Source organism: Tiliqua scincoides, chromosome 8, assembly GCF_035046505.1.
Source record: "Tiliqua scincoides isolate rTilSci1 chromosome 8, rTilSci1.hap2, whole genome shotgun sequence".
In the NCBI taxonomy this organism is placed as follows: domain Eukaryota; kingdom Metazoa; phylum Chordata; class Lepidosauria; order Squamata; family Scincidae; genus Tiliqua; species Tiliqua scincoides.
Window position 1 is genome coordinate 43,317,932 of NC_089828.1, and position 25,860 is coordinate 43,343,791.

At 45.8% G+C, this 25,860-nt stretch overlaps 2 protein-coding genes across 2 annotated transcripts in view; one reads left to right on the forward strand and one right to left on the reverse strand.

Annotated features, from left to right (window-relative positions):
* MAP1S (microtubule associated protein 1S) overlaps nt 1–1,373 on the reverse strand; it is a 33,008-nt gene extending 31,635 nt beyond the window's left edge. The window contains exon 1 of the mRNA XM_066635650.1: nt 1,317–1,373. The gene's annotated coding sequence lies outside the window, so the exon portion shown is untranslated. The remainder of the gene's footprint in view (nt 1–1,316) is intronic.
* On the forward strand, nt 703–25,396 carry LOC136659300 (zona pellucida sperm-binding protein 4-like). Its single transcript, XM_066636435.1, has 11 exons — nt 703–778; nt 1,254–1,667; nt 11,865–11,986; nt 12,953–13,052; nt 16,191–16,346; nt 19,011–19,206; nt 20,673–20,759; nt 21,248–21,375; nt 22,942–23,131; nt 24,477–24,624; nt 25,226–25,396. Exons 1-11 carry the CDS (start codon nt 703–705, stop codon nt 25,394–25,396), a joined length of 1,788 nt encoding a protein of 595 aa, XP_066492532.1.
* Nucleotides 25,397–25,860: the final 464 nt, after the last annotated feature.

Here is a 25,860-nt window from a genome sequence, read left to right on the forward strand (position 1 = left end):
ATGGGAAATGCTTAAAGAATTATGACCCAGCCTGGACTGACAACACATTGTCAATCAGTACAAGAGACATTTTTATCCACTTTACATATCAGGTTGTAAACATGTTACTTAGAAAGAAGTTCTACCAAGTTCAGTAGGATTCACTTCCAAGGTGTCAGGTGGACAACAACTCTATTTTACATGTGTTAAAGAATCTTAAAATTAAAGAAGGCTCTTGGAGCTGTGTTAATTGTAGACTTGCCCTTCCACACCTATCTATCCAAATAATTATTTAATTTAAAATATCACCAGTCCAGACTGATATTTTCCAGTCTACTGCATCTGTAAAATCAAAAACAACTTCCAGGGGCTGAGCCCCATTAAGTTGGAGCAAAAGCCACAGAGACTTGCAACATCCATGAGACCAACACATTTATTATAGCACAAGTTTAAGAAATTGAACTCATCTATAGTCCACAAACACTTATGCGCATAAATGTTTCAGCTGCCACAAGACTCTTCCTTGTATCAAAATGAAATGTTTGTTTGCTTTAATGGCTACAAGCCTTATCCCTTGAAAGCCTGGCTTAGGGTGGAACGAACACATATACCAGGGACGTGAGGCGGGGTGGGGAGGCAGGTGAGGCAGAGCCTCTCCACCAGAGTCCTTTGAAAAGCACCACCACGTGAGGCACCCAAGTGCCCACAAACCACGTAGGGAGCATGGAGAGCGTGGAGAGCACAGGGTTGTGGGTGCTTGAATGCCTCACACAGCAGTGGTACCTTCCAAAGGACTCTTGTGGGCAGGCTCTGCCTCCCCACCCACTGCATGTCCCTGGTATATATACAGATACAAATGCATTTTCTTTATTCAATGAATGGAGACGGGTCTCCCCCTCTTCGATGCCTCCCTTATCAGTGTGCCCCATTCCTGCCTCCCTTTTTGTCTCCTCTCAATCTTAAGGGAGTTTATGTGGCTAATAATTTTTATCATTGCTATTTATACACACATAGATATCTATGCACAGACACACACAGAAATGCACACACACATATATGTATATACATATATACACACAAGCATGTGTATATATATGTATATATATGTACACACATATACACATACATGCAGACACATGTATGTATATATATACATGCACACAGATGCATATATAGACATATATCACAACACTGACAGCAATTATATATAGCACTCCCTGCCCCAGAGGGGTCCTTCCCAAGGCCCCCGCCGGACCCCCTTCTGCCCCCCACAGCACTCCCCTCCCCAGCCCCCACTTCCGGCCCCCCTCCCCACTTCCGGCCCCCCTCCCGCTCACCGGCTCTGACGGCCCCCAGTACGGCCCTGCGCAGCCCGGCGCGGCCGCCCCCGGCCCCGAAGACCACCAGGAGGGAGAAGCGCGCCCCTCCGCCGCCCCCCACGCCCGCCGCCGCCATCTTGGTCGGGCCCGAGAGCAGTGCCGCCGCCCGCCCCTCAGACGCCGGCGGCCGTTGGCCACGCCCGCTCGCGTCATCGCCCGCCAATCAGGGCGGGGCGGAGGCGGGGCCGGCCGGAGGGGGCTGGGCTGCCTGTGCAGGTCGCTGCCCCGAGCAGGCTGCAAGGGCGCCGCCGCGCAAGATGCTGCCCCTTTCAGCAGGAGCTGCTCGGCGACTGCAGGCACTCACGGCGTGTGTCGCCCATTGCTATTGTTAATTGCAACCAATTAAGAACAATTAATCCATTAGTAACATGCAAGTAGTAATTGCAACCAACTAAGATCAAGTAATCAATTAGTAATACATGGAATTCATAACTGCAATCAATTTCACTTACTAAATTTGCAACATGCAATTAGTAATTGCAATCAATTTATAGCAACTAGTAGTAATTGCAATCAATCAATCAGTAACATGCAATTGCAATTAGTAATGCATGCAATTCATAATTGCAATCAGTAAGTTAGCAATGCACACAATTAGTAATTGCAATCAATTAATATTAGTAATTGCAATTAAGTAAACAGCAACAGACAAGCAAGACACTCATTTCAGAATTTGGAGTATTACAAAAGCCGACTGCAACAGGCCAGCATCAGATGAATGAGGACCATGTCACACAACGGCATTTTTTGCAGCCCTTCTGGGAGCTAATAGCAGTTGGATCGTCACCCCCAACCTCAGGGAGGAGAAATTCCATCACCTGGATGCGGCAGCTAAGAAAGCCTGTTCCACCCCACCTGTAGCAACTCGGTAGGCAACAGGATACTCAGCTGGGCTTCCAATGATGAAAACCAGGGGTGTCAAACATAAGGCCTGGGGATGCAGCCCACAGAAGCTCTTTATCCAGCCCATAGGCTCTCAGCTGCTGAGCACTGCCGGGGTGTTACTGCTGAAAGGGCAGCCTACATGAAAATTGGGCTCTCCCGTGTCTTGAAATACGATCAAGATTTGCATATTTTCTCTTTTGTCATTTGCAGCTAATGAGTTCCTAAGTGAGAAAAAATGTTTATTTTTGGTTATGACCTGTTTAATGACATCACTTCCTGCCTAATGACATCACTTCTGGCCCCCAGCAGGCATGATGCATGCTATTCGACCCTCTGTATGAAGCAAGTTTGACACCTCTGATATAAACCCTTTTTTGTGCCGCGACCCTAATAAATAAAGCATGAGACTGGGGACCCACCACTAACCCTCTCCCCCTCCTATCTGCCCATTTACACCTCTGTCACCACCATATCCCCACACTTGTTATGTCTTCCCAGAACTGTTCACTATAGCCAAATATTCTTAGAGAGAGCGGGAAACCTTACTGCAAAGCCTGGCACTAATGAGTTATTCTAGCTCATTGCTAAGAACTTGACTGCAAGGTGGGACACCTGGATGCAGGTCCCTTCTTGTCTTATGGGCTCCCAGAGGGCCACTGTAAGATACAGGAAGCTGGACTTTGGTCTTTGGCCTGATGCAGCAGGGCTCTTATGTTCTTATGTCTGGGCCATAATCTCCCACTACCTGAAAGGGTACAGCAGATGTCTCCCCCTTTACCTGGTGCTGTTCTAGTGCAGTGGTCCTCAACCTTTTTCATTCCCATGAGTTGCCGCGACCCCACAACTGAGGCTTCACAACCTGATTGGGGTTCAAAACCCAAGGTTGAAGAACACTGATATAGATGCAGTGACTGTCCATGTAAAGCAGAAAATCATCTTCCAAGTATCCAGGTCTTAAGCCACACAGGGCTTTAAAGGTAATAAGCAGCCCCCTGAATTGGATCCAGAAACATACTTAACAATGCAGATGAAAGAGCACCAGCTTAGTATGGTCAGCCAAACAGATCCTAAAAAGGAACCTGGTTGCCACATTCTGTACTAGCTGAAGTTTCAGGAATATCATCAAGTAGAGGACATTCTATTAGCCCAAATCATGGTTGTAGCAATACATTTTGAAGTGCAGGGTCTTTTCATGGTCCCCTAGCACTAAGGGCCCAATCCTATTCAATTTTCCAGTGAGTTGTGCATCCTTCCTCCCTTAGTCCTAGGCTAGAATCCATCATTTAGGTTTCAGTGCAGGTCTTATGGCTGGTCAATCATGTTTGACCCACAAAGTGAGGCATGCCCTATTTCCTCTCTTCCAGGTGTGCTCAGACTCATTGCTGGTTCTTATTAGATCTTTACTTATAGAGAAGTAACCTCTCCCACATATAGAACAATTGTGTACTCTAGCACTCCTGCAGTAGACTACGGGTATCTATATTTTGCTATAAATACACAGCTCAGGAAACCAAGATATGAAGTATACATAGAAAGAATGTTGCGCATTAAGTAGGGCAAACACCACATATTAAAATACATTCTAGTGAGTAATCTTCAGTCTCTGTAGAAGGCATTTTTGCATTGGCTAACATCTAAGTTAAACCACACCCTGTTGAGCCTTTGATACATATCCATTTTCTCTACTTTTCTATCAGGAACAGCATTGCACATCATCCCCCCTCCCACACACACACACACACACACACACACACACACACACACACCCAAGCATGAACACAGTGTGACAATCCTAGATGAAACATCCTTTGATGTGCTTTGTGGAGAGCTGGTGTAGGCTGATGAGCAAGAATGAGCTACAAACCAGAATTCCTAGGGTTTGAAGCTTGCTTCTACAATGGAATTACTAGATGACCTAAGAAAACCCCTTCCCCCTCAGTCTTCCCCAGCTGAAATATGGGTATAACACTTGATTTGCCTCATAGAATTACTTTATTCTCTTGATGTAATAGATGAAGCACTTTCTGAGCTCACAAAGGTATTAATTTGAACCTGTCTGGTGCTCTCCTTGCACAATGGTTGAGATAATCTATTTGTAAGGAGGGCCCTCATTTCACCTTTTGAGACATGAGCATACAGCCCCTCACACTGCAGCCAAGGAAGTCTGTCAACATATCTATTGGGATTGTACCACTTTTTGTACCAGCTTAACCTCAGGCCCTGCATTCTTTTGTCTTACTCAAACCTAGAGGTACATCTCCAACTTTCAATCCCCCCCCCATTCTCTTTCCACTCTGTTCCTCCTAATCTCACTTCAACCTTCTGTCCTTCAGCTTTGTGTCTCAGCCCCTCCATCCATTCCACTATCACCCGTTCACAGCAGACACACAAATAGCTCTTGGGGAAAAAGCTCCATAACTAGAAGTGGGCTGCAAGCCTTTTGACAATTTGTCAGGAAGAATACAGTGGAGCTTACCAGTCAACCTACAGGTCTTGTTCCATCTACAATGCTGTGTAGATAGCTGAAAGGAAACGCCCACTGAAGTCAGTGGGACTTACATGCCATTAAGCATGTATTGGATGCTCAGAGTGAAAGACATAGTTTTAAAGTACCTCCCCCAATACTGCCTTGTCCACTTCAACTCTGCATTACAAGAGTTAGGTCTCTTGATGTCAGGTGTGCTCCCTGGGTCATTTGGTGGGGCCACTGTGAGATACTGGAAGCTGGACTAGATGGGCCTATGGCCTGATCCAGTGGGGCTGTTCTTATGTTCTTAAGAGCAGCTGGGGCAGACAATTCCCAGTTTGGGCAGCATTTGACCAGAGCCACACTGGTGGGGGAGGCCAGCCAGCTCATCCAAATTTCCCTCTACCCTCCTAATGGAAGCTTTGGTACAACCAGTGCAGAAACTATACACATGTATGCCCCTCAACTTACAGGTAGCTACACCAGTACTTTCTTTAATTTTTTTATTAATTTCCAAAAACAAATATAAACACACAACACTTCACTACATACACACAAAAAAGGGGTGCAGGAAATCATATCATTACTGTATATCACTAAAATTAATAATTGTTATTAATAACAACAACTCCTAATCAGCTACACCAGTACTATCATGCAGTTACAGTACATCCTGTTCTGTGCTTCCTGGTACATCCTGTTCTGGTGCTAGTCAAGGTAGCAAGACAGAAAAGCCAGAGGCCAGTCAACTCACCAATAAGGAGTTCCTGGAGAAAAGGGGGACTGAGGCTGTAATTGCTACACATTCACCTGGGAGTCTCTTTGAAGTCAATGAGACTTGCATAGCTATATAGCAGTATCTTGAACTTTCATTTGTTAGGGACCAGAACATGGATTAAAGTCAAATATTGATGAATGTTAAAAGCATTGCCTTATTTAGCTTGCAAAATACATAAACTAATCTACATAACACATGAACGTGTGCAAAACCCAAAAAGCCAGAAATAAAATAAGCATAAGAATGTTGATCAGATGAAATCAGAAGAGAGGAATGTAGATTGGCAAAATTTGAAATGGGGTGCCAATTGAAAATGGATGAAAGAACAAAGCAGTGAAAAATCAAGTGGCTCAAAGTCAAAGTATTGCTATATAGGGTTGTGCTGTGACTAACATACACTCCACTTTAAAGGTCTTGCTTCTTCCTCATTCTTATCACCTGATGCACAACTACTAGGAAGGTTGGCTCTGGAAGGTTGACTTCCAGTAGAAGTCATAGGAAGGTTCAAACAGTATCCTACCTGGTGTTATCATACTTCTAACTACATGTGTAGTTGCTGCCTTTCTGAGCCAGCCCCAATGCTACTAGAGCATGGATTACTATGGAAAAGTTGGAAAAAAATAGCAGGTTGGTTGGAAGCACTTCCTTTGTAAGGAGTTTTCACTGAAGGTCAGTCTTTCTCAAAGAAGTAGCTGAAAGGATACAGTAATCTGAGAATAATTACAGCAGATACCACAAATTCAAAGCAAAAACATTAAGAATGAACATAATCAGAAATATATAAGCAACAAAATATTCTACCAGTACACCCACAAATAATACTTAGACTATCTAAACTTAGATAGGCCAACAGCCCCAATCCCACTTTAAAGACCAAGATTAACCTCTTTATCTCACCCCCCCCTTCTTGAAATCATAGGACATCATCTCCTCCCTTTATACAGGAAGTGATTTTCTGACACATCTGCAACTTGTAGGCACAATTTTGCAGCACGGTCTCAACACTGCAAGTAACCACAAGGTGTAGCCTCTGCAAAAACTCATCCACACAGATTGGGCAGTCCAATATTCAGTTTAAGCACTTGGTTTGGCCACACTGTTTTAGTCTGAATCTTGTGCTAGTGCAGAGGGGGAGAAGCAAAGAAGAACTTAAAAAAAACCCAGGGGGTGCTCCCCCAGCATCTGTGGCAGCATTGCCAACATGTACCAATCTTGGGGTGGTATGGTCTCTGGAGCAGGCTGCATGCCCAGCCATTTGAACCTATAACTTCCTTTGCATAAGACCTGGACTCTTGTGCCAAAGCTCCATGCATAAACTCTGTGTTCCTGGTGTATGTGCACATGCGCTGTAGGATACGTGCCTGATGAAATGCTGTTTTTCATTGGTATTTCAGGCCAACCAAAGAAAATGTGGATTTGATCATAGTTTTGTCCTCTCTCATGACTGACAGGCCCCAATCCTAGCCAACTTTCCAGTGCCAATGCAGCTGCAATGCAGCCCTGAGACAGGGGAACAAACATTGCCTTACCCTGAAGAGGCCTCCATGACTCCCCACCATTGCAGGATGGTGTGCATGCCCTGTTGGCACGGCTGCATCAATGCTGCAAAGTTGGATAGGATTGGGCTCTCTTAAGCCTCACATCAATGTACTATCAGCCTAGCCTTCTTGCTTGGATAGGACTTGGACCCTGAGTGTATTTGGGACTTTCCTTGTGGCACATCCCAGTTCCTCCCTGAGTGGGGAGGTACTTTCCTGCAGGGGGATCCCTGCTTGTGATTTTGGCCCTTGTTCTGTGTATTTGTTGCGCATCCCTATCGCCTTCCAAGAAAGCTGTCTTCCTTCCCTCTGCCTGCTGCAGTTCAAAATGTACTTCTTATCCGTAAGTGTTTGGGGCGCAGGAGGATTTGGGCTCATATGGGCTCAGGTTCCTGGCTACCCTTACTTACTTTTTTGCAGGCCCAATCCAATCCTATTCACATAACACCAGAACCAGGGGACATCCACTAAAATTGAGTGTTGGGAGAGTTAGAACGGACAAGAGAAAATATTTCTTTACACAGCGTGTGGTTGGTCTGTGGAACTCCTTGCCACAGGATGTGGTGACGGCATCTGGCCGGGACGCCTTTAAAAAGGGATTGGACAAGTTTCTGGAGGAAAAATCCATTACGGGTTACAGGCCATGATGTGTATGTGCAACCTCCTGATTTTAGAAATGGGCTATGTCAGAAGGCCAGAAGCAAGGGAGGGCACCAGGATGAGGTCTCTTGTTATCTGGTGTGCTCCCTGGGGCATTTGGTGGGCCGCTGTGAGATACAGGAAGCTGGACTAGATGGGCCTATGGCCTGATCCAGTGGGGCTGTTCTTATGTTCTTATGTATCCAACTTTCCAGCACTGATGTAGCCATGCCTGTGGGGCTTGAACTGCAATTCTGTGCATACTTTCCTGGGAGTAAGCCTCACTGAACACAATAGGACTTGCTTTTGAGTAGACATGTATAGGATTGTGCTGTGGTAGGGTAGCCCGTAGCAAGACAGACTGATGCTGCTGTCTGTCTTGCTACGCTCTCTGTTTCACTTTGCTTTCCACAGGCAGCTGTCCAGCAGGAGAAGAGTGCCCAGGATCTTCCACATGCCACGTGATCTCAGCAGGGAAGCCATGTGTGTTGGCAGCAGTGACCAGTATGATCTCAGCTGTTCCCTTGTTGGGTTGTTGACCTGCTTCTTCCAGACAGGCCCCTGACATTTTGAAAAATCCATGACAGACAGTGATGTAATTATTACAGTCAGGAGGTGGTGCAACCTGGAGTACTGCCCTATACCAATGCCACAGCTATCACCTCTGCTGTGGCTCTCATAAAAAAAAGGGGGGGAGCTCCTTACTGTGCTTCTTGCACAGTTTCATCATACCCAGATGTGTGAGACTTCTGGTTTTATTTAAAGGGATGGTACAAAGGTGCTCATTTGTTTACACTGTCCCTGTGAGTAAGGAAGCTGTAAGGAAACTGCACAAGGCACAAAATAAAGAGTGGGGATTGTCTGCCTCTCATTTGAGTAAGCCATAAGTGGATTGCTGGACTTTCAGCAGCAGCAAGCTGAAGGGAAGCGGCAGAGACGGGGTGAAGAGCACCCCAAACCCGCTGCCTCGTGAGATCCCTTGCAATCTGCTGCGATGCAATCCACTTCACTTCACCTCAAGGTTGGGCTAGCAGTGGTTACAGACAGACCTCACTGACACCTGCTATTGGACACCTCTATTAGATATTGGACACCTCTATTGGATAATGGATAACCTCTATTGGATATTGGACACCTCTATTGGATAATTTGCAAAGGCACAAGAGCTCTACTGGAATGAGATGGTTGGCAACCTCACTTGTGTTTCTCTTTCAGACCTACATCCGCCTTTTCTTCCTGCCCTGCCCTGTGTGTTTCTAGCCAGTCATGCAAAAGACAAGTGTGATGTGGATTACAGCAATCATCCTGGCTTTTCTCAAATCTGTCTTGCCTGGTTCCCAGCTTGGGCCTCTGGCTCAGTTACTGGGTCAGCTGGGCCACTGTGCTTATTCCTTTCTCATTGTGCTGGATGCACTTAGGATACAACAGCTTTTGCTCAGATGTTGTGCCAGTACATCTTAGCAGGGATGCCAGTGCTACTTGACCATAAGATTGCACTGTTATATCTAAGGAAGCATGTATAAGATTGTACTGCAAGTAATTAAGTAATGTATAGGATTGTGCTGCTCCTGTAAGTAGCCTGGACCTGTAAATAGTCTATTAGGCATATTTGTAAATAGTCTATTAGGCTAGGCCCACTTCACCTGTCTGTCCCCATGATGTTCAGTGATGCTTCCTCCAAGTAAGTGTGCAGATGATTTTGTGCATGTTTACTCAAAAGCAGGCCCTAGCTTACTCCCAGCTGAAACTTTCTCCCAGTTAAGCACACACAGGACTGCAGGCTTGACTTTCAGCAAAGTCTCAACTGTAGGGTGTCAATGAACAGGGTCTGATAAGTGCCCACAGCTGCCATCCAATCACATTTCTCTGAGGGGGAGGGTATAAATATCCTCTGCTGGCCCCAGCAGTAGTTGTGTGTCTGGCTCTGTTTTTCTGTAGACATGGGGGGGCTTGTAAGGTGTAAGCAGCTTTTGGCTGAGCTTGTTTGTTTGTATCTCCTCTGGTGGGGAGTGCAGGTGAGTCGGTGTGATACTGGAGCATTCTGGAAAGCTTCTTTGCCAAGTTGTGACACTTTAAGCCTTTGGTTTCTTTTGAAACCCACATCTGTGGCTTCCTTATCTGATGTCAGGCTCCTAGGTAAGTAAAGTCTTGTTACCTACCTGTTCCTCCTGATAGTGGTTAAAAGAACAGCTAGTTTAAGTACATATATAGCAAGAAAAATGCCTGCTTAAGACTACAACCACAGCTTCCCTTTGGGCTGTAGTCCTAAATGCTATAGGGTGCTAGGAGTGTGTGTTTTTTTCCCCTCTGGCTATAGAGAACTTGAACAGCTTAACATATATGGTAAAGCCTTTGTGGCCAGCATTGGTTAAACTTCTGGATTTAGAGACCAACCTAATGTTCTGCTTGCTTCTATGGCAGGCCTTGTCAAAGGAAAAGGCACACACCAAATGGTCTGTTGAACTCTTCAGTGTAATTTCCAGGTCCTTGTAGATCAGCAGTTTTCAACCTTTTTCATCTCATGGTGCATACTGACAAGACACTAGAATTGTCAAGGCAAACCATCAGGTTTCTGACAATTGACAAGGCACATCAGGCTGATAGTGGGGGGGGGGGCTCACACACACCCCCATTGGGCCTGCTAATATATGGCCTTCCTCCAAATTCCTGTGGCACACTTGTAGGCTGCTCATGGCACAGTGGTTGAAAATAGCTGCTGTAGATCTTAAAGTACTGTTTGCTCTTTTTTCCTCTGAATTCTTCTCTTTCTAAGGCTGCAATCCTAACTACACTTTCCTGAGAGTAAGCCCCATTGAACAAAATAGGACTTACTCCTGAGGTGACCTGGTTAGGGTTGTGCCCTTAAAGTGATAGATCCTGGTATTTTTGAAAACCGGTAACCAGGCATTGCTGGCACACAGAGGATCTTTATAGGAAGGCTGTTGAGATCTGTAAACACCAGACTAATATGAGTGTAAAGGAAGAAACTCTGTGTCAGTAATGTCTGATTGCTTTAACCCTCCAAGTGTGAACTGTTTTGCTGTGTGATATGGTAGGCTGTGTGCTGCATGGGACCTTGTGCTAAACATGGGAGTAGAGTGCCATGTGCTAAGTGCATGTACTTACCTCTAATTGGTAGAGGCCCTGGGGAGGTAGCTGGCTGTTGTAAGGCATGCTTTTGTTTTGCGAGCAAGCATCAACAAGGCAGCAACTTCACCAAGGCATCTTTTTAAAGGCAGCTATAGGAACGCCCCAGAGGAGCCCATAAAATGGGGCCCTGTTAAACAGGGAGTGCTGGTGCGTAGGAGCAGGTGTTCTCAGCTGTTGTGTACTCCTTGCCTTGGGTAGTGAAACTGTTCGGGCAGCTATATCTGGCAAGGTCTGGAGTAGAACAATTCTTCGAAGAGGCTTCGTTCTTGCACTTTGCTATACAACGTGGCAAAATCTGTCACAAGAGATGTTGTAAAGGGCAACTGAAATGATCAGGTGATCAGAGTACTAAGGGGAAGTTTCAGTGAGGTTAACTTTAGAGCAGACAATGGGGTGTATGACAGATCTCTAAAATCATGCAGTGTTTGGAGAGACTGGTGTGGGAGGAGGATTTTTTCTTTCTATTAATAATGTTGACTGGCAATTAAGATAGAGGGGAAAGCATACTTCATACAACGTAGAATTAATTTGTGGCATTAACTGCTACAAGATATGGGGACTTTATACTATACTATAAAAAGATGGACCTCCCACAACTGGTGTGGACAAAGAACTATTGGGTTGTGATGGCTTTTGGAACATCCATGTTCAGGAGCAATCTACCTGAATTCTAATTGTTTGGCAGCCACAGGTGGGAGGGGGCTGCTTCCTTCTTACCCTGTGTGTTGGTTTTCTGGGGGCCTCTAGTTAGCTACTGTGGGAGGCAGATGAAAATCCTGGTTACTGCACATCCCTGTGGCCTGATTTTCTTATCTTAAATGATACAACTGCAGCATGCATCAACTGCTCTAAAAGCTGAGATTTAAATACCCAGGCTAACAGATATAAAAAGCATGAGAACTAGAATGCAGTCCTTCTCTGGGTTGAGGGTTGAATTGGGTGGAAAAGACTGGGAAATGAGACCTGGATTGATACTAGTGGTGTATTAAGATGGGGAGAGGCTTGTCTGGGCATTATTCCCTGCTTCTAATTGAGCTTCTTGCCACCAGATCCTGAAGGCAAGCCCTACCCTCTACAGAATGACACTATATGTGGGACTTCGGTGACACTAAATCAAGACAAGTCGGTAGCAGTAAAGGTGGCATTGGCTGGATGTCTCATTGAAGCTCAGGTAAGATCTTGGCATGGGCATCTCCGATTTGTCTAAATTGGTCAAGGGGGGCAAAGCTGCTTGAGAAGACATGATAGAATGGGTGGAGTGGTAGCTACAGCTTAGCTTCTCTGGAGGAGAACACTATCAAGCTATGTGATTCTAGACTTTCCTGAGGAAGACTAGAATCCTACTTAATAGGAGAAATTTGATTGCCATTTTGCAAATCTTGTCTGCATTGGCTATACTACTTAAACGTGCAAGGCTCACATGGTACCTTGGCTGTTTGGGTCCTCTCTAGTATTGCATGCATGCATAGTAGAACAGGAAGATGCCATAGTTCAGTGATGGAGCATGTGTTTGCATGTACAAACTTCTAAAGCTGATCTTGCCAAGTGCTGGCTGGATCAAGAGTCTAACATGGTAGAAGGCAACTTCACATCATCATGAGAAGCATGAGGGTTGGTCTCCAGAGTCTGGCTTCCTTTAGGTGATAGTCACCAAGGCTTTTAAAATTTGAGACAGTTTTATGTTCTTTGCAAGGGGTCCATGTGGTAATTCTTGGTACCTTTGCTAGCCTTGGTGCCTCTTGAAACCCGTCAAGCATATTGTGCTTCAGCAAGCTTTGCATACATACATACATAACTATCTGAAGGATGTTGCCTGCTGTGGAACTGGGGAGGGGGGCTTCAACTTCATGCCTCTCCTTCTCCCCCATTATGCTGAGCATACAGCCTGAACACTTTATGGCACTTTTGAAACGCACCAGTGAGCAAGCGTTTATTGTCCTGAGTCCCACCCCATGGTACTGTCAGATTGCAACTCTTTAAACAATTTTTAATGGGCCAACAAGCCTACCTGGAACTGTGACAGAAACACCATAGTGTGCACTTAATCGGAAGGCAGAGCCAGTCTGAAGAATATGGCTCTCTGACATGGGGTGAGTTAAGAACTTCTTGACACTAATTTGAGGTCTCTCCTGCCTAGGATGGAAACTACCAACTAACAATTCGGACTGAGGGTCTTGGAGTTGATGGGAAGGTGACCTTTTATAAAGAGGCACTGAGGTGCCCAGAACCTTCACTAGGTAAAGTGCTCTTCTCTGATTCTCTGCTTACTGCTTTTCTGGAATCCCTGCTCTATGTTAAGCAATTGCTGGAGGCTTGACAAAGGGATACACTGGGTTTCCTTGGTGGTAATATCTGCTTTATGGAATTGACTACCTGTTAAAATCTAACTGGCTCCTTCCCTGCCTTCAGATGCTGGCAGCTTCAGGAAGGAATCCGGAGTCATAAAGGATGCTATTTAGGTGAACAGTCACCCCTAACAATGGAGACCGGAGCATAGCTGATCCTCAATCTTGCCAATGAGAAAGGGATACAACCTTGGCTATATTCTGCCTGTTTCTCTCTGCCAATTTCTTAATGGCTCTTGGGCCTTTGAGGATTCCTGCCTTGCTCATAAAGATGTGCTACTTCCTAGTCCTCTGGATCTCATTGGCTCTTAATGAACTTTATGATGACAATATATAGAAGCCAGACCTGTTCTGGTAGAGGCTTTAGAACTACTTGCATAGTGGGAAACCAAGTAAACTCTAACACTTATATAAAACAAGTTCTTGGGAGGGTTTGGTCTGTGGAACTCCTTGCCACAGCATGTGGTGATGGCATCTGGCCTAGATGCCTTTAAAAGGGAATTGGGCAAGTTTCTGGAGGAAGAACCCATTGCAGGTTACAAGCCATAAGGGGTATGTGAAACCTCCTGATTTTAGAAATGGGCTGTGTCAGAATGCCAGATGCAAGGGAGGGCACCAGCATGCAGGTCTCTTGTTATCTGGTGTGCTCCCTAGGGCATTTGGTGAGCTGCTGTGAGATACAGGAAGCTGGACTAGATGGGCCTATGGCATGATCCAGCGGGGCTCTTATGTTCTTATGGGAGGGGGGCACACCAAAGAAATACAACCAAGTAACTTGTGCATTAATAGTTAATTGGGCCGGTAAGTGATAAAATTCAGACACACCAAGGATGCTGTGTTGTAACTAGCTGGAATGATGTAAATTTTTCTCTCTATTCTTGGCATGATTTTTTAAATGCCCTTGGCCTTTAGTCTCATCTAAAATTACAAGTTCGTATTCTTGATTCTGCTGCCCATTGTAATTTTAGTGTCCTTTCCCTTTGCAACTTAACGCTTCCAATTTTAAATGCCTGTACTCCTGTTAATATGCCATGTTCTTTAATGCCCACTGTCTTGACAAGACAAAGACTTCATTTGCTTTTTTCCCCACCTTTTCCTTGGCTGCATATATGGTTGCCAACCTTCAGTCTCGAAAGACTATGGTATAAGCCTACAGCACCTGGTCTCCCATCCAAATACTAACCAGGCCTGACCCTGCTTAGCTTCCGAGATCAGACGATATCTTTGGAATTCACTGCCCCTGACACCAAGTAGCCTACCTCCTGCTGAAAGTGCCTTAAAACAATTCCCCCACTCTAAGTCTCCTAACAACTGAGCACTATTTCTAATCTTTTGCTCTCCCCTTTGTTTGTCTAAAATTGTAAGCTTGTGCAGGAACTTGTTACTGTATAGATGGTACCTTTTAGAGCCTTAAGTGGCAGTGATGTGTTGGATGTAAGGTACAAGTGACAAAAAGCTGAGTTGAGATAAATTGTCCATAGCAGTGGTGTAGCTAATGATCGTGTAGCCTGGTGCCAAGCTCAAAATGTTGCCCCGGAAGTGATGTCACAACCAGAAGTGACATCATGCCCAGGCTTTTTAAAAAGTGAAAATTGGGAGGAACCCACCTCCTCCCCCAGCAGCTCACCACGCACTTGCTCTGCTGCCTCCCCCCAGTCAGTGGCATAGCTAAGGCATCTAGCTGCTCCCTGGGGTCAAAGAATTTGTAGCCCCCCTGCATGATAAAAATCAAATTTAATTAAATAGTTATTAGTCCATGCTGAATCATAATAACATCTCTTTGGCACTCAGAACAATTGAACTCAGGTCAGTTTGGAGTTAAGCAAATCCACTTTCTGTTCCATAAGGCAGGTGTGTTTTCATTTTCTTGTTAATTGGCCATAACTTTTGTTAGAATACAGACATTCCAATGTGTTGTGTTTAACTGCATTCTGCATTAAAGTACCTTTCTAATTATATATAACATGATGGTATTATCCATACATAGCAAGATTTTCACAATTTTGGTCACTATTGTCAAGCTCAGCTTGTTGTCCCCCCTAAAGCTTGATGCCTGGTGCAACTACTACCCCCTGTACACCCTTAGCTATGCCACTGGTCCATAGGTCTACATGTCTTGTTTGTTGGCATGGATTTTCTTAGTTCTAGCTGTCAAGGATCAGTTCATAACAGGACAGTGTATGGAAGGATTCTGCCAATGCTACTCTCTACCTTGTATCCATTGTTTCCAAATACATGGCATACTTACAATTCCTAAATATAGGTTTCAGAGCAATTTTGAGGTGTGGAGACTAGAGATGATACCAGATTCTAATTGAACCACACAAATGGGCTTGGCAAACTTCTAGATGTAGACTACCTACAGCCACAAATACAAGTACAACTTTACAGTAAAGACTAGCACCAGAAATTATCTAGACGGCAGATCCACTTTCCTTAACTGAGGGAGCAGAGATCTTGAGGGAACTGTGTTGGTCCTGCAGGGCTGATCTCAGCTGGCTTGTAGAAAACTTGTATTTTAGCAAGATGTGGTTTGAGAATGGTGCCAGAATTGACAGCTATAGGGACAGGAAGCCAATGCGAGTTTCACACCAGCAGCAAGTTACCTGCTAGCTAGACTAACTATAGGATAGTATCCTGAGATATATGTAGTAGTAGTTTATTTAACAGTCTCAGACCAGCATACCTGAGATATATGTAACTGAACTTGGGCCTCCTACATAGAAAGCTGGAGCTGACCTAGTATCTTCTGAGTAGAGTTTACTCCCCAGAGTTGCTTCCTCAGAACCTGTGGCAGTAGGGGGACCTCTGTGCATCTACCACTATTGGAAGGATGTGCCTTTTCTGCAGACTGTTGCTAGATGCTGTGGCAAATCTATTCTGGTTAAGTATTGACTTGGTTGTCCACTTGCACTGGCTAATAGATGGCCAGCTCCTCATCAGCATTCAAAGAAGTTGTCTACAAGTAAAGTTGGCATGCCTTCAGAATGTGGGGTTGGCATTTTAACTCTTGACTGTTTTTCCCTCCAGCTCTGGATTCTCCTGCCCCCAGTCTGTGCTCAGCCATCCCAGCTTCAGACAGACTACCATGTGTGGCCCGTCAAGTCAGCCAAGGAGATTGTGAGGCTCTGGGGTGCTGCTATGACTTCAGAGACAGGATGGCCACCTGCTACTATGGCAGCAAAGGTGAGTGAAGGTATAGGATAGCTTTGGGACCATGGAGGGGAGGGCAGACATTGTATTCCAGCTCCATTACTGATGCTTTTAACTGACCAATCTCTTGCCCAACTAGGGCATCTTGTACCTTACAATAGCTGCAGGTGGTAGACTCCATCTTATAAAAGGCATTCTCTCCTGTGTGTTAGAAGCAAATGCCTCTTAAGATGGCTTCTGCTGTGATGCATACAGAAGTGCCAATGAATGGCTGCTGCTATTTCCAGGCCTAATGGAGAGGGCCTCCCTGTCTGACATTTACCTTGGCTGCGGTCTGGTAGAAATGGCAACAGGGTCAAAGTTCCTGGAGGGGAGGGGGACAAATAGCAGTTGGTCCTAGTCACGCTGATAGAACACCTTTCTATCCTGCTTCTGTTGGTACCAGATGGAAAAAGGGCTCCATGTATGGTTGGGAGAGAGCGAGAAGCCATCCTTGTAGATGGGGCCAATGGTGGTCATGTCATATGTGGGAGGTGCCTTGCTCTTGGTTCCCCCCTCTCAACTAATTGGCCAAGAACTGCAAATATGTGGGACTGGAGCCTTAAGGTTAGGCCCTGCCCAGTACAAGGGATGTGGCAAGGCATGTTAAGGTGGAGCAGCAATGGTGGCTCTGACAATTAAAGCTAGCAATTGTATATTGCTCTGGCTGTCCTTGAAGTACATGGATAGGACAACCGTGGTAGTTATCCTTGCAAAGCAGGAGATTAATTTTGGTTAGGATGATGGTATCAGCCTCATTTTTGAATTGATCTGCCTAATTATTTTTTTTGTGGTCAGTATTTGTGTATTGGTGCACTTGAGGCCATTTACCAAGCTGACATATTTAGACAGCTTACAGTTTCTGGGACTGTTGCAGCTGAATAAATCCAGCACAGACAGAAGTGCCAGCTGTTGAGCTGGATTGCTGCCCGCACTTTCTCCTCTAGCCTTCACTCCCCCAAACCCAACAGCAGGAAGCTGGGTCTGTTTCCAAACAGCATCCTTATCAGAGCCTGGCAATTGGCCCATTCAGCAGGTTTCTTTAAACCGTCTCTGCAAGGGGGCAACTCATGACTCTCCATCTTGCCCTTATTTACACAGAATAGGCAATATCTTAAATTATTTACGATTGCTGCAGCAGGTTTGTCTGCAGAGATGAAACTTGTGACTATCTTCTGTTTGTCCATCTGTTCTTTGGATCCTGTTCCTCCCCAGCTGACAGCCCAATCCTATGCATATTTACGCAGAAGTAAGTCCTATTAGAGTCAATGGGGAAAGTGGAGTCAATGGGGAAAGTCCCAGGAAAGTGTGGATAGGATTGGGCTGTGAGTCTCTTGTGTGTTTGTAGGGTACTTATTACATTTGTAATATCTGAAATAACTGTATGCAGGCCAGCCCCACAAACACTTCTGCCAACAGCAGCTACTATTTTCTCGAGTGTTGAGAACATATGGGCATGCTTGTGTACTATGTCTCTAGAAGAACACACCTGGATGTGACTCACACCTGCAATGTTGAGTACATGAATGCATCATTCTCACCTGGGAACTGCATCAACCCTTCAGCTGCATATTGGGAAGTCTCCACTTAAAATCTTGTGTACAGCTGAGTTTTCACAAATGGACTTGTGCCTTAACTGCATGATTTCCATGTTGCCTTTAAGAACTCTGGTTTCCAAGCTGCCTGCAATGATGTCTGCCTCAATGAAAAGGCCATGAAAGCCTGCATTCCAAAATCATTGACCAGGATAGATCAGGCGCTGCAAATGGTGCAACCTACACCCACATAGGGCAACCTTTGCCCGTGCCTTCTTTGCCATTGGTCAATGGAGCTTGAACTCCTACCTGCACTGGTGTTCAATTGTAGTGTCTCCAAGCCTGGCTCAAAGCCTCCCATTCTACTGGCTTGGCCAGGGTGTCTGGTTTTGCATTTGTCAATTTACTTTGGTTGAGATCAACTGTTGGCATTTGGTTTTTAATGCACTAAGTTGTCAGAAAAGGGTGTTGCAGTAGCAACCTTCTCTTATTACAACCATGCTTCTGCCTTCACTTGCTTTGCAGTTCACACATCCTTTGCTACCTTGTTTCTTGGGATAGCCCAACTTAACAAATAAGGATTTTGTAGAGGATGAATATAGCCCTTCTTCTCCCTCAACGCAATGTAGAAGTCCTGTTGAGAAATCCAGGAATATGATCAGGGCTGTACCAAAACCTCCTGAGGTAGCATACCAAATGCTTTACCCAATGATGTTGCAACCTTTGCTCCTCTCACTCATGTTCTGCTCAGCATTCTTTCCTTCTGTCCCTTTCTTTTGGGTGACTAACCCATCTAACTAACCTTTAGTGGACAGAGGTGAGTGCCGCACCAATCTGCTGACTGAGGTGACTGCTTCAGTTGTTTTCACAGATGGGCCGGCCCTGGGTATGGCTGCAACTGATCTCTCAGAAGGCCTAAGGAGACACAGGACTTTTGCTTATCATATCACTAGGGGATCTAGAAACATGTTTCTATATTTGCTAAGAAACACAATGAGCATTTGTTCAATTGTCCCCTGGTTTGTAATATGTCCCTACTAGAGAGATAATGTCAGATAAAACCTTGGTTTTCTCTCAAAGAGGTGGTGAGCTTGCTGCAGCTTTTTTGTGCTTTCTCCAACAGTCACAGTCCGCTGTAGCCCAGATGGCCAGTTCTTCATTGCAGTCTCCAGGAACGCAACTCTCCCTCCCCTCAGCTTGGAGTCTGTGCATTTACTGAGTAACCAGGGGGGCAGGTGTGCAGCTGTAGCCAGGACCGCCATGTTCATCTTGTTCCAGTTCCCACTCTCTGCTTGTGGGACAACCTTCAAGGTAAGGGAGTGCAGAGGTCTTTCTTGAAATACACCAGAATATATTGCAGCAGGAATTGCAACACAGTGCTAGAGGAAGCTGACTATTTTGAGCATTTTAGGAAACACACCCCAGGCTTTGAACTACTGCATTTGCCTTCTGGGGTGTATGTATGATGTAAAACTGTTTCATCTAGTTCATGTTTACTTTTTTCCAGACGGGTGTAAGTGGTTGAGCTTGTTTAATCTTCTGGGATGGGGTTGGAACAGCCTTCACACCAAAGAAACCAGCAAGCAGAAAATACTTTGTTACTGTTTCCCCAATCTGTTTTTCATGAGCTTCCCTCCCAGCACCACCCAAGAATTGTAGATGGTTCTGGTGTTGGAAGTCTGCATGCTGAAGTTCAAGCTAGAAGCAAATGGTCTCCACTTATCAGTGGAGACTTGTGACCCTGCCAAGTCAGATCTGGAGGTCTCTTGCCAGCATCCTGCCTTCTTACAGTGCAGATCAGATGTCCCAATGGGACATCATGTCCTGCTTGTGAATAGTAGCCCTGCTGTGCTTGGGGGCTGGAGTTCCTCTGAATATAGACTACTCTTCCTCCATGAACTTGTCTAGTTACCCAAGCCTTTCACACGTAGATGAACCTTTAGAGCAGGGGTATCCAAACTTTTTGGCATCATGTGAGGAGCTGGTAAAAAATTAATTTACATTTGAATACATTTACATACATGCTTTAGAGAAGAAACTTGTATGAATAAAGGTCAGAAATAGCTCAAGGCCTATAAAAGACTTTTGCATAAAGCAAGGCCTGCCTTTCCTTCCATGTTGCTGCTGCTTCACAGATGTAAAACAGCAATCAGTGGCGGGAACCCTTGGCCCGCAGCTCAGCAAAGAGGTTGAGCAGTCACCCTTACGTTGAGAGCAGTTGCAATGGGCCGGCATGGGCTCCAGCAAGTCTCTGGAGGGCCAGAGGCTCATTGGAAACTGGGGGCTCCCTGCAAGCCAGATTGGGGTCCCTGAGGGCTGCAAATGGCCCCCAGGCTGGGGTTGTGGGCACCCCTGCTTTACAGCAAGAGTGCTGTTACCCACTTAGACTGTATCTTACCTGTTCATGTCAAAAGCAACTTTTAAGGTGGAATAGAAACTATTCTAATCGGCTCTCCTTAGCAACTGGAAAGACCTAGTGCCATCTGAAATACTTCTGAAACATTTAATAAATGCCTTCCACTCAGCTTAGTGAGCCCTGTAAAGAAAAGCTCCTAGATGTTGGGACTCTCCCAACTCATGCTGCCTCTTGGTACTCTCTTTTTTTTTTTTTGCATGCTGGCTGCACAGGGATACTTTCAGGATGGCTTTCTTCCCCATCTCCACCTGCTCAACCTGGTGGACTGTGTTCAACCTGTTTGGCAAAGGATGTACCTGATGTTGATGTGGTCTTTGGCGTAGGGCCCCATTTTTCCAACGCTTTATTTTCCATTCAGGAATCCCAGAGCCAGTGGCTGTATGAAAATGAGCTAGTGGCCGACAGGCAGGTCCTCTCATCGCCTTCAGGCTCCATAACCCGGGACAGCAACTTCAGGTAAACAGAATGGAAATTCTTTGGGCACAAAAAGCTATTGGGGGGACACACTCCTGTGTCTGCCACAATAAATCCATAGCATACATTTGTTGTCTTTTGAGAATATGTCCTGTGTCTGACAGTCCAGTAGTCTGAAAGTGCTAATATGCCTGCCCCTCTAGACTTGCATGCATTGATTGGTTGCCTCTGTTAGACCACAGGGTGTCTGTCCCTGCCATTGGCTTGGACTGTCTGGGGAAGGCTGGCCCTATACTGCTTTCAGCACTAGCAAAGCTAGAAGTGCACTAATTGTTAGTGTCTAAACCCCCAGCACAGCATTGATGGGGAACTGGGCATTTAAATAGCTTTCCAGCCATGCCTATACAAGATGCTAGCAAGGATTTAACAAGGGGGCCAGTGGCAGTACAGGTCTTTCAGTTGTGGTGGAATTTTCTTGCCAGTTCTCCATGCTGATGCCAGCTTTGGCAACTCTTGCCTGTTTGTTGCAGGTTGACCATCCGTTGCAGCTTCTCTGCTGAGGATTCCCTGCCTGTGGGTGTTCAGGTTGCGACTCCTCCTCCTCCAGGTGCTGTTGCCCAGCAAGGACCCCTCACCTTGGAGATGAGGATTGCTAGAGGTGGGTGAGCTCAAACTTCATAATCGGGCAAGTGAATTGTGTCTGTGGAGCTGGGAAAAGGTTCTGGCCGTGCAGGGATGTAAAAACTGTCTTGCAAGTACGTCACAGATATAGTAGCTGGTGTTAAGACTGCAGTTGTGTACATACAGTAATAGAAAATCTGGTGTGGCTGCAGAATGGCTCCCAACACAACAGTTCACGAGTGACTCTATCCAGTCTAGGGTCAGCCACAGGAGAGTTGCAAGGGATTTTGAAAGCTCTAGAAATAGGTTGGTAGGACCTACTGAAGTTTCGCTTGAGGCTCTGTTTGCCCACCCCTTTCACATCTATTGCATAATGCTAGACTGAAGCCTTGAGCTTCTTCCCAGTGACAATGGATTGCTCAACACTGCATGTAAAAAGTCAGTTGGCATACTGCTCTTTCAACAAAGTGACAGAGTAAAAATGGGACTGAGCTGGTCTTGGAGGTGGGCAGCACAATCTAAAAGGAAAATGCCAGCAATAGCCTCTAGGAGGCTCTAGGATTTTTCTGGAGGAAAAATCCATTAAGGGTTACAAGCCATGATGTGTATGCGCAACCTCCTGATTTTAGAAATGGGCTGTGTCAGAATGCCGGGTGCAAGGGAGGGCACCAGGATGAGGTCTCTTGTTATCTGGTGTGCTTCCTGGGGCATTTAGTGGGCCGCTGTGAGATACAGGATGCTGGACTAGATGGGCCTATGGCCTGATCCAATGGGGCTGTTCTTATGAGGGATGCTATGCTTTGTTGAAGAGATGGTTGCTCTCCCCTTGCTGAATATAAGTTGCTGCCTGTCACAGAGACGCCTCTTTACCCAGTCTACAAGCGTTCTGTCAAAGAAAGCCCTGGATTGGGCAAAGCTGTATGGAACTAATTCAGCATCCTGCTTTCCCCAGTCAGCAAGTTGCCTCCAGGAAGCCCACAAGCAGGATATGTGACTGAGATGGCGGGGAGGCTTACTGCTCCTTGACATCAAGATTTTTTTAGCCATTACAGCTAGAAGCTATTGATAGCCCTCCTCTGAAGTTATCCATTCTTCTCTATGCCAGTAGCCACTGCCACATCACACACGGCATGGCTTTTGGAATGTGCTACTGTAGGACACTGCACTGTTTTGAATCTACCAACGATTTGACTTCAAGGAGGCTGAGTTCTTCCACCCTAACAGGGGCCTGGACCATTGGATTGTCAGTGGTTCTCAACCTGTGGGTTGCAACCCAATTCTTGGTGGGTTGCAGGGCCAGCACTACTCAGAAGCCACTCGGTCACACTGTGCCCCAAAGGCCTTGCTGCTTCCAGATTGTGCCAGTGCATAGCCAACTTTGTTGGCTGCCTCATGCTGCAGAATGCCTTGCATTCTAGGGCCTACCCAGAAACTGCAAGGCATTCTGGGGCACACTGTGGCTGAAGTAGGTTGGGGCACTAAATGGTTTGAGAACTGATGGGTCAAGTGGTACTCTAGCAACTGAACTACCAAATAGAACCGGAGGCTTCAGTTTTGGGTGCCAAAGAGATCCTTCTTCTAAATGTCTCCTTTTGTCCCTTAGATGAAAAATACACCTCTTACTATGCTGACTCGGACTACCCAGTGGTGAAGGTTCTTCGGGACCCTGTTCCTGTTGAGGTCCGCATTCTTGGGAGGAGGGACCCTGTGCTGGTTTTGGTCCTGCACAATTGCTGGGCCACACCAAGTACCAACCCCATACGGAAGCCAGAATGGCCCCTTCTGGAGAATGGGTGAGTATGATCTGGATAGCCAGGAAGTAGGGCTGAACCCTAGTAAAGGAGGACTTGCTTGCATGCCTGCAGGAAATGGCTCTGCTTAGATATCACACAAAACTATGTTTTGGGCAGTGTGGCTAACTGACAACCAAACCATATTTGAACATCTAAAACTGCAACAATCTGGCTTAGAGCTGTCTTTCTCATCTGTTGGTGCTGACTTAATGTCTGAACCTAATTGGAATTCAAAATAAAAAGCATTTGTTTTGCAAACTGACCATTTAACAACGAGGTAATTAAACAAGTCATTATCTTCTTGCACTGGCCCTATGCAGGTGTTTTGCATGGTACTGAATAGATAGGGTAACACAGCACTGAGTGCCAGTAAACCCTACCCAAGATGGCATGTATCTGAAGACAAATCTGTACCCAGGGTTAGAGACCCTGCAACTGGAGCAAGCAGAACAATGGTACTGTCTAGTGTTGTGCTAGCCCACTAGGTGGGATAAACTTCTTTAACCTTGATTGCTGTCATCAGACAGGGAAAACTTGCCCTAAGTGGTATGGGGGCACCCTAGCTTTGTGCCACCAAAAGGCTGGCTTCCCTCAGGATAAAACCAGATGCCTTAGCAGCCATTTGGGAAGCTACTTGACCTGTCTAACCTGAGCCGCTCTGCACCAATCCTTGACACAGGTAGCAGTAAGCCTGAGGCATTTGGGGATGGGGGGACTCTTAGTAGACTAAGCAAGTGTTTATTGCAAATCAGTAACAGCTCTTGTAGTTAAAGGCAAAAGCTAACAATCTGAATGCGCCCAGCTAGGTATACCCTTGCCTAGGTTAACACTTGACTGAATAATGAAGTGGCAACCAAGCATCTCCCCCAGCCTGTGAGATGGGCTGGAGCTTGCAGTATGCAGCCTTGTCCTGTGATTGCTAACCAACAACTTGTTACTCTAATTTAAGTAACCTTGTCTATAGGTATTCACCTGCCTCTCTTGAGAGGTCTAGACATCTACCTGGACTAGGATTCCCAATAGTGTGGCATATGCCATTTGTGGGAGGTAGGCTGGCTAAAAGCCAGTTATGTCCTGCCAGATGAAAGTGAGCCATACACAATAGCTGAAAGATGAATGATGCGGTCAGTCTTAATAGTGGAGGATCCAGAATGACTCCAAGACCTTTTAGGTTAACCCTACCTGAGTGGTCTCTTAAAGGAAATAGGGGAGGGAACAAAGGGAAGTTGGCATAAGTTCCAGGCTTCTGCATTCATATAAGCTATATACTTGATAACCATTAGGCAATATCAGTCAAGACCTTTATCTGCTGACTGCATTGGTTCTGAAACTTCCTTGCTCTTAGGTGCCCTTATAAAGGAGACAACTACCAAACCCAACTGGTGCCTGTTGGAGTGGATTCAGGGCTGGAGTTTCCCTCTCACCATCAGCGCTTCATTGTCAGCACCTTTACATTTGTGGATGTTGCTTCCCAGAGGAAACTCACTGGGCCGGTAGGATCTGGTGTGGGGGTGTGTGGCTGTGTACCCTTTTAGGAAAAGGTGTCGCTTGCGCTCCATTCAGTCTTCTGAATGGAATGGCAGGCTAGAGATTACTAGGAAAGCCTTGGAAGACTGCCAGAATTGCAATACCCTTAAATCTATGGTACTATACATGGAATACTACATATAGTTCCAGTTGTGGCGCCTGGAAAAGGGAATGGGCAAAGTTATCAGTTAGAAACCATTTCTTGTAGAGAACAATTGGGAGTCTTGGGTGAAAATGACCAAAGGGAAATTCAATAGGCCAGTGCTTCCCAATCTTTTCTGCACCTTCTTACTTTGTTGGCCTGATAGCAACCCAGAATGCCTCGTAGCACCATAGCCAACTTCCAATTTTTTTGCAACCCACCAAAATTGGCTCTCCAACTTTGTCTGGTCCCAAATTGAGCTCTTGCAGTCCTCTTCTCAGCTGGTGAGCCTTGGGTGGGGCACCCTGCCATCTCGGACCCCATGACGCTTCCTCCCAGAGGGAATAGAGGAACTGATGTGTGAAAGAAATAACTTGCCTCTCCCCCTTGGTGCTGCTAACTTGGTCCTTTATCTCTCAATTCAGGTGTATTTTCACTGTAGTGCCTCTGCCTGCGTGCCTTCTGCACAGGACCGGTGCCATGTCCGCTGTGAAGTTAACCCTCAAGGGAGAAGTGAGTTTAATATGGCAGGATGTCCTGCTCACAACTTGGGAGGCAATGCTCTTCTGTCGATCGCTGACATGTTGCCCACTTGAGTACGCACCCAAACTGCTTGGATGACTCCTCTCCTTGTTTAACATTATATATCTTGATCTATTGCATTTTTGTACAAAATGTGCTAAAATCTCTACATCTTTTACTGCTACTTTAAGGGGTTTCACTTGTTTGGATTTCATTGTTGTGCAGTTACTTTGTCTTGAGTTCTGCCAGTTATGGAGACTAGTTTCAGCTAACCCCAGTATGAGAAGCAGTCCACACTGGACTCGTGAAATGTTGGCACAGGCTGTTCTGTTAGAGCTGCACTGGGTTCACTATGGCAATGCAACCTACGTTTAATCTAATCCACCCCAGGACAAAGAGCAGCAGAAGATGATTCTTTGAGACCTTTGACCTTGGTGACATCTGATGGCCCAGTAGACTTTTCTGGCAAAGTGACAGAGGAACCAAAACATGAAGGTAATGGAAGAGGGGACCATCGTGGGCAGCATAGCAAGAAGTA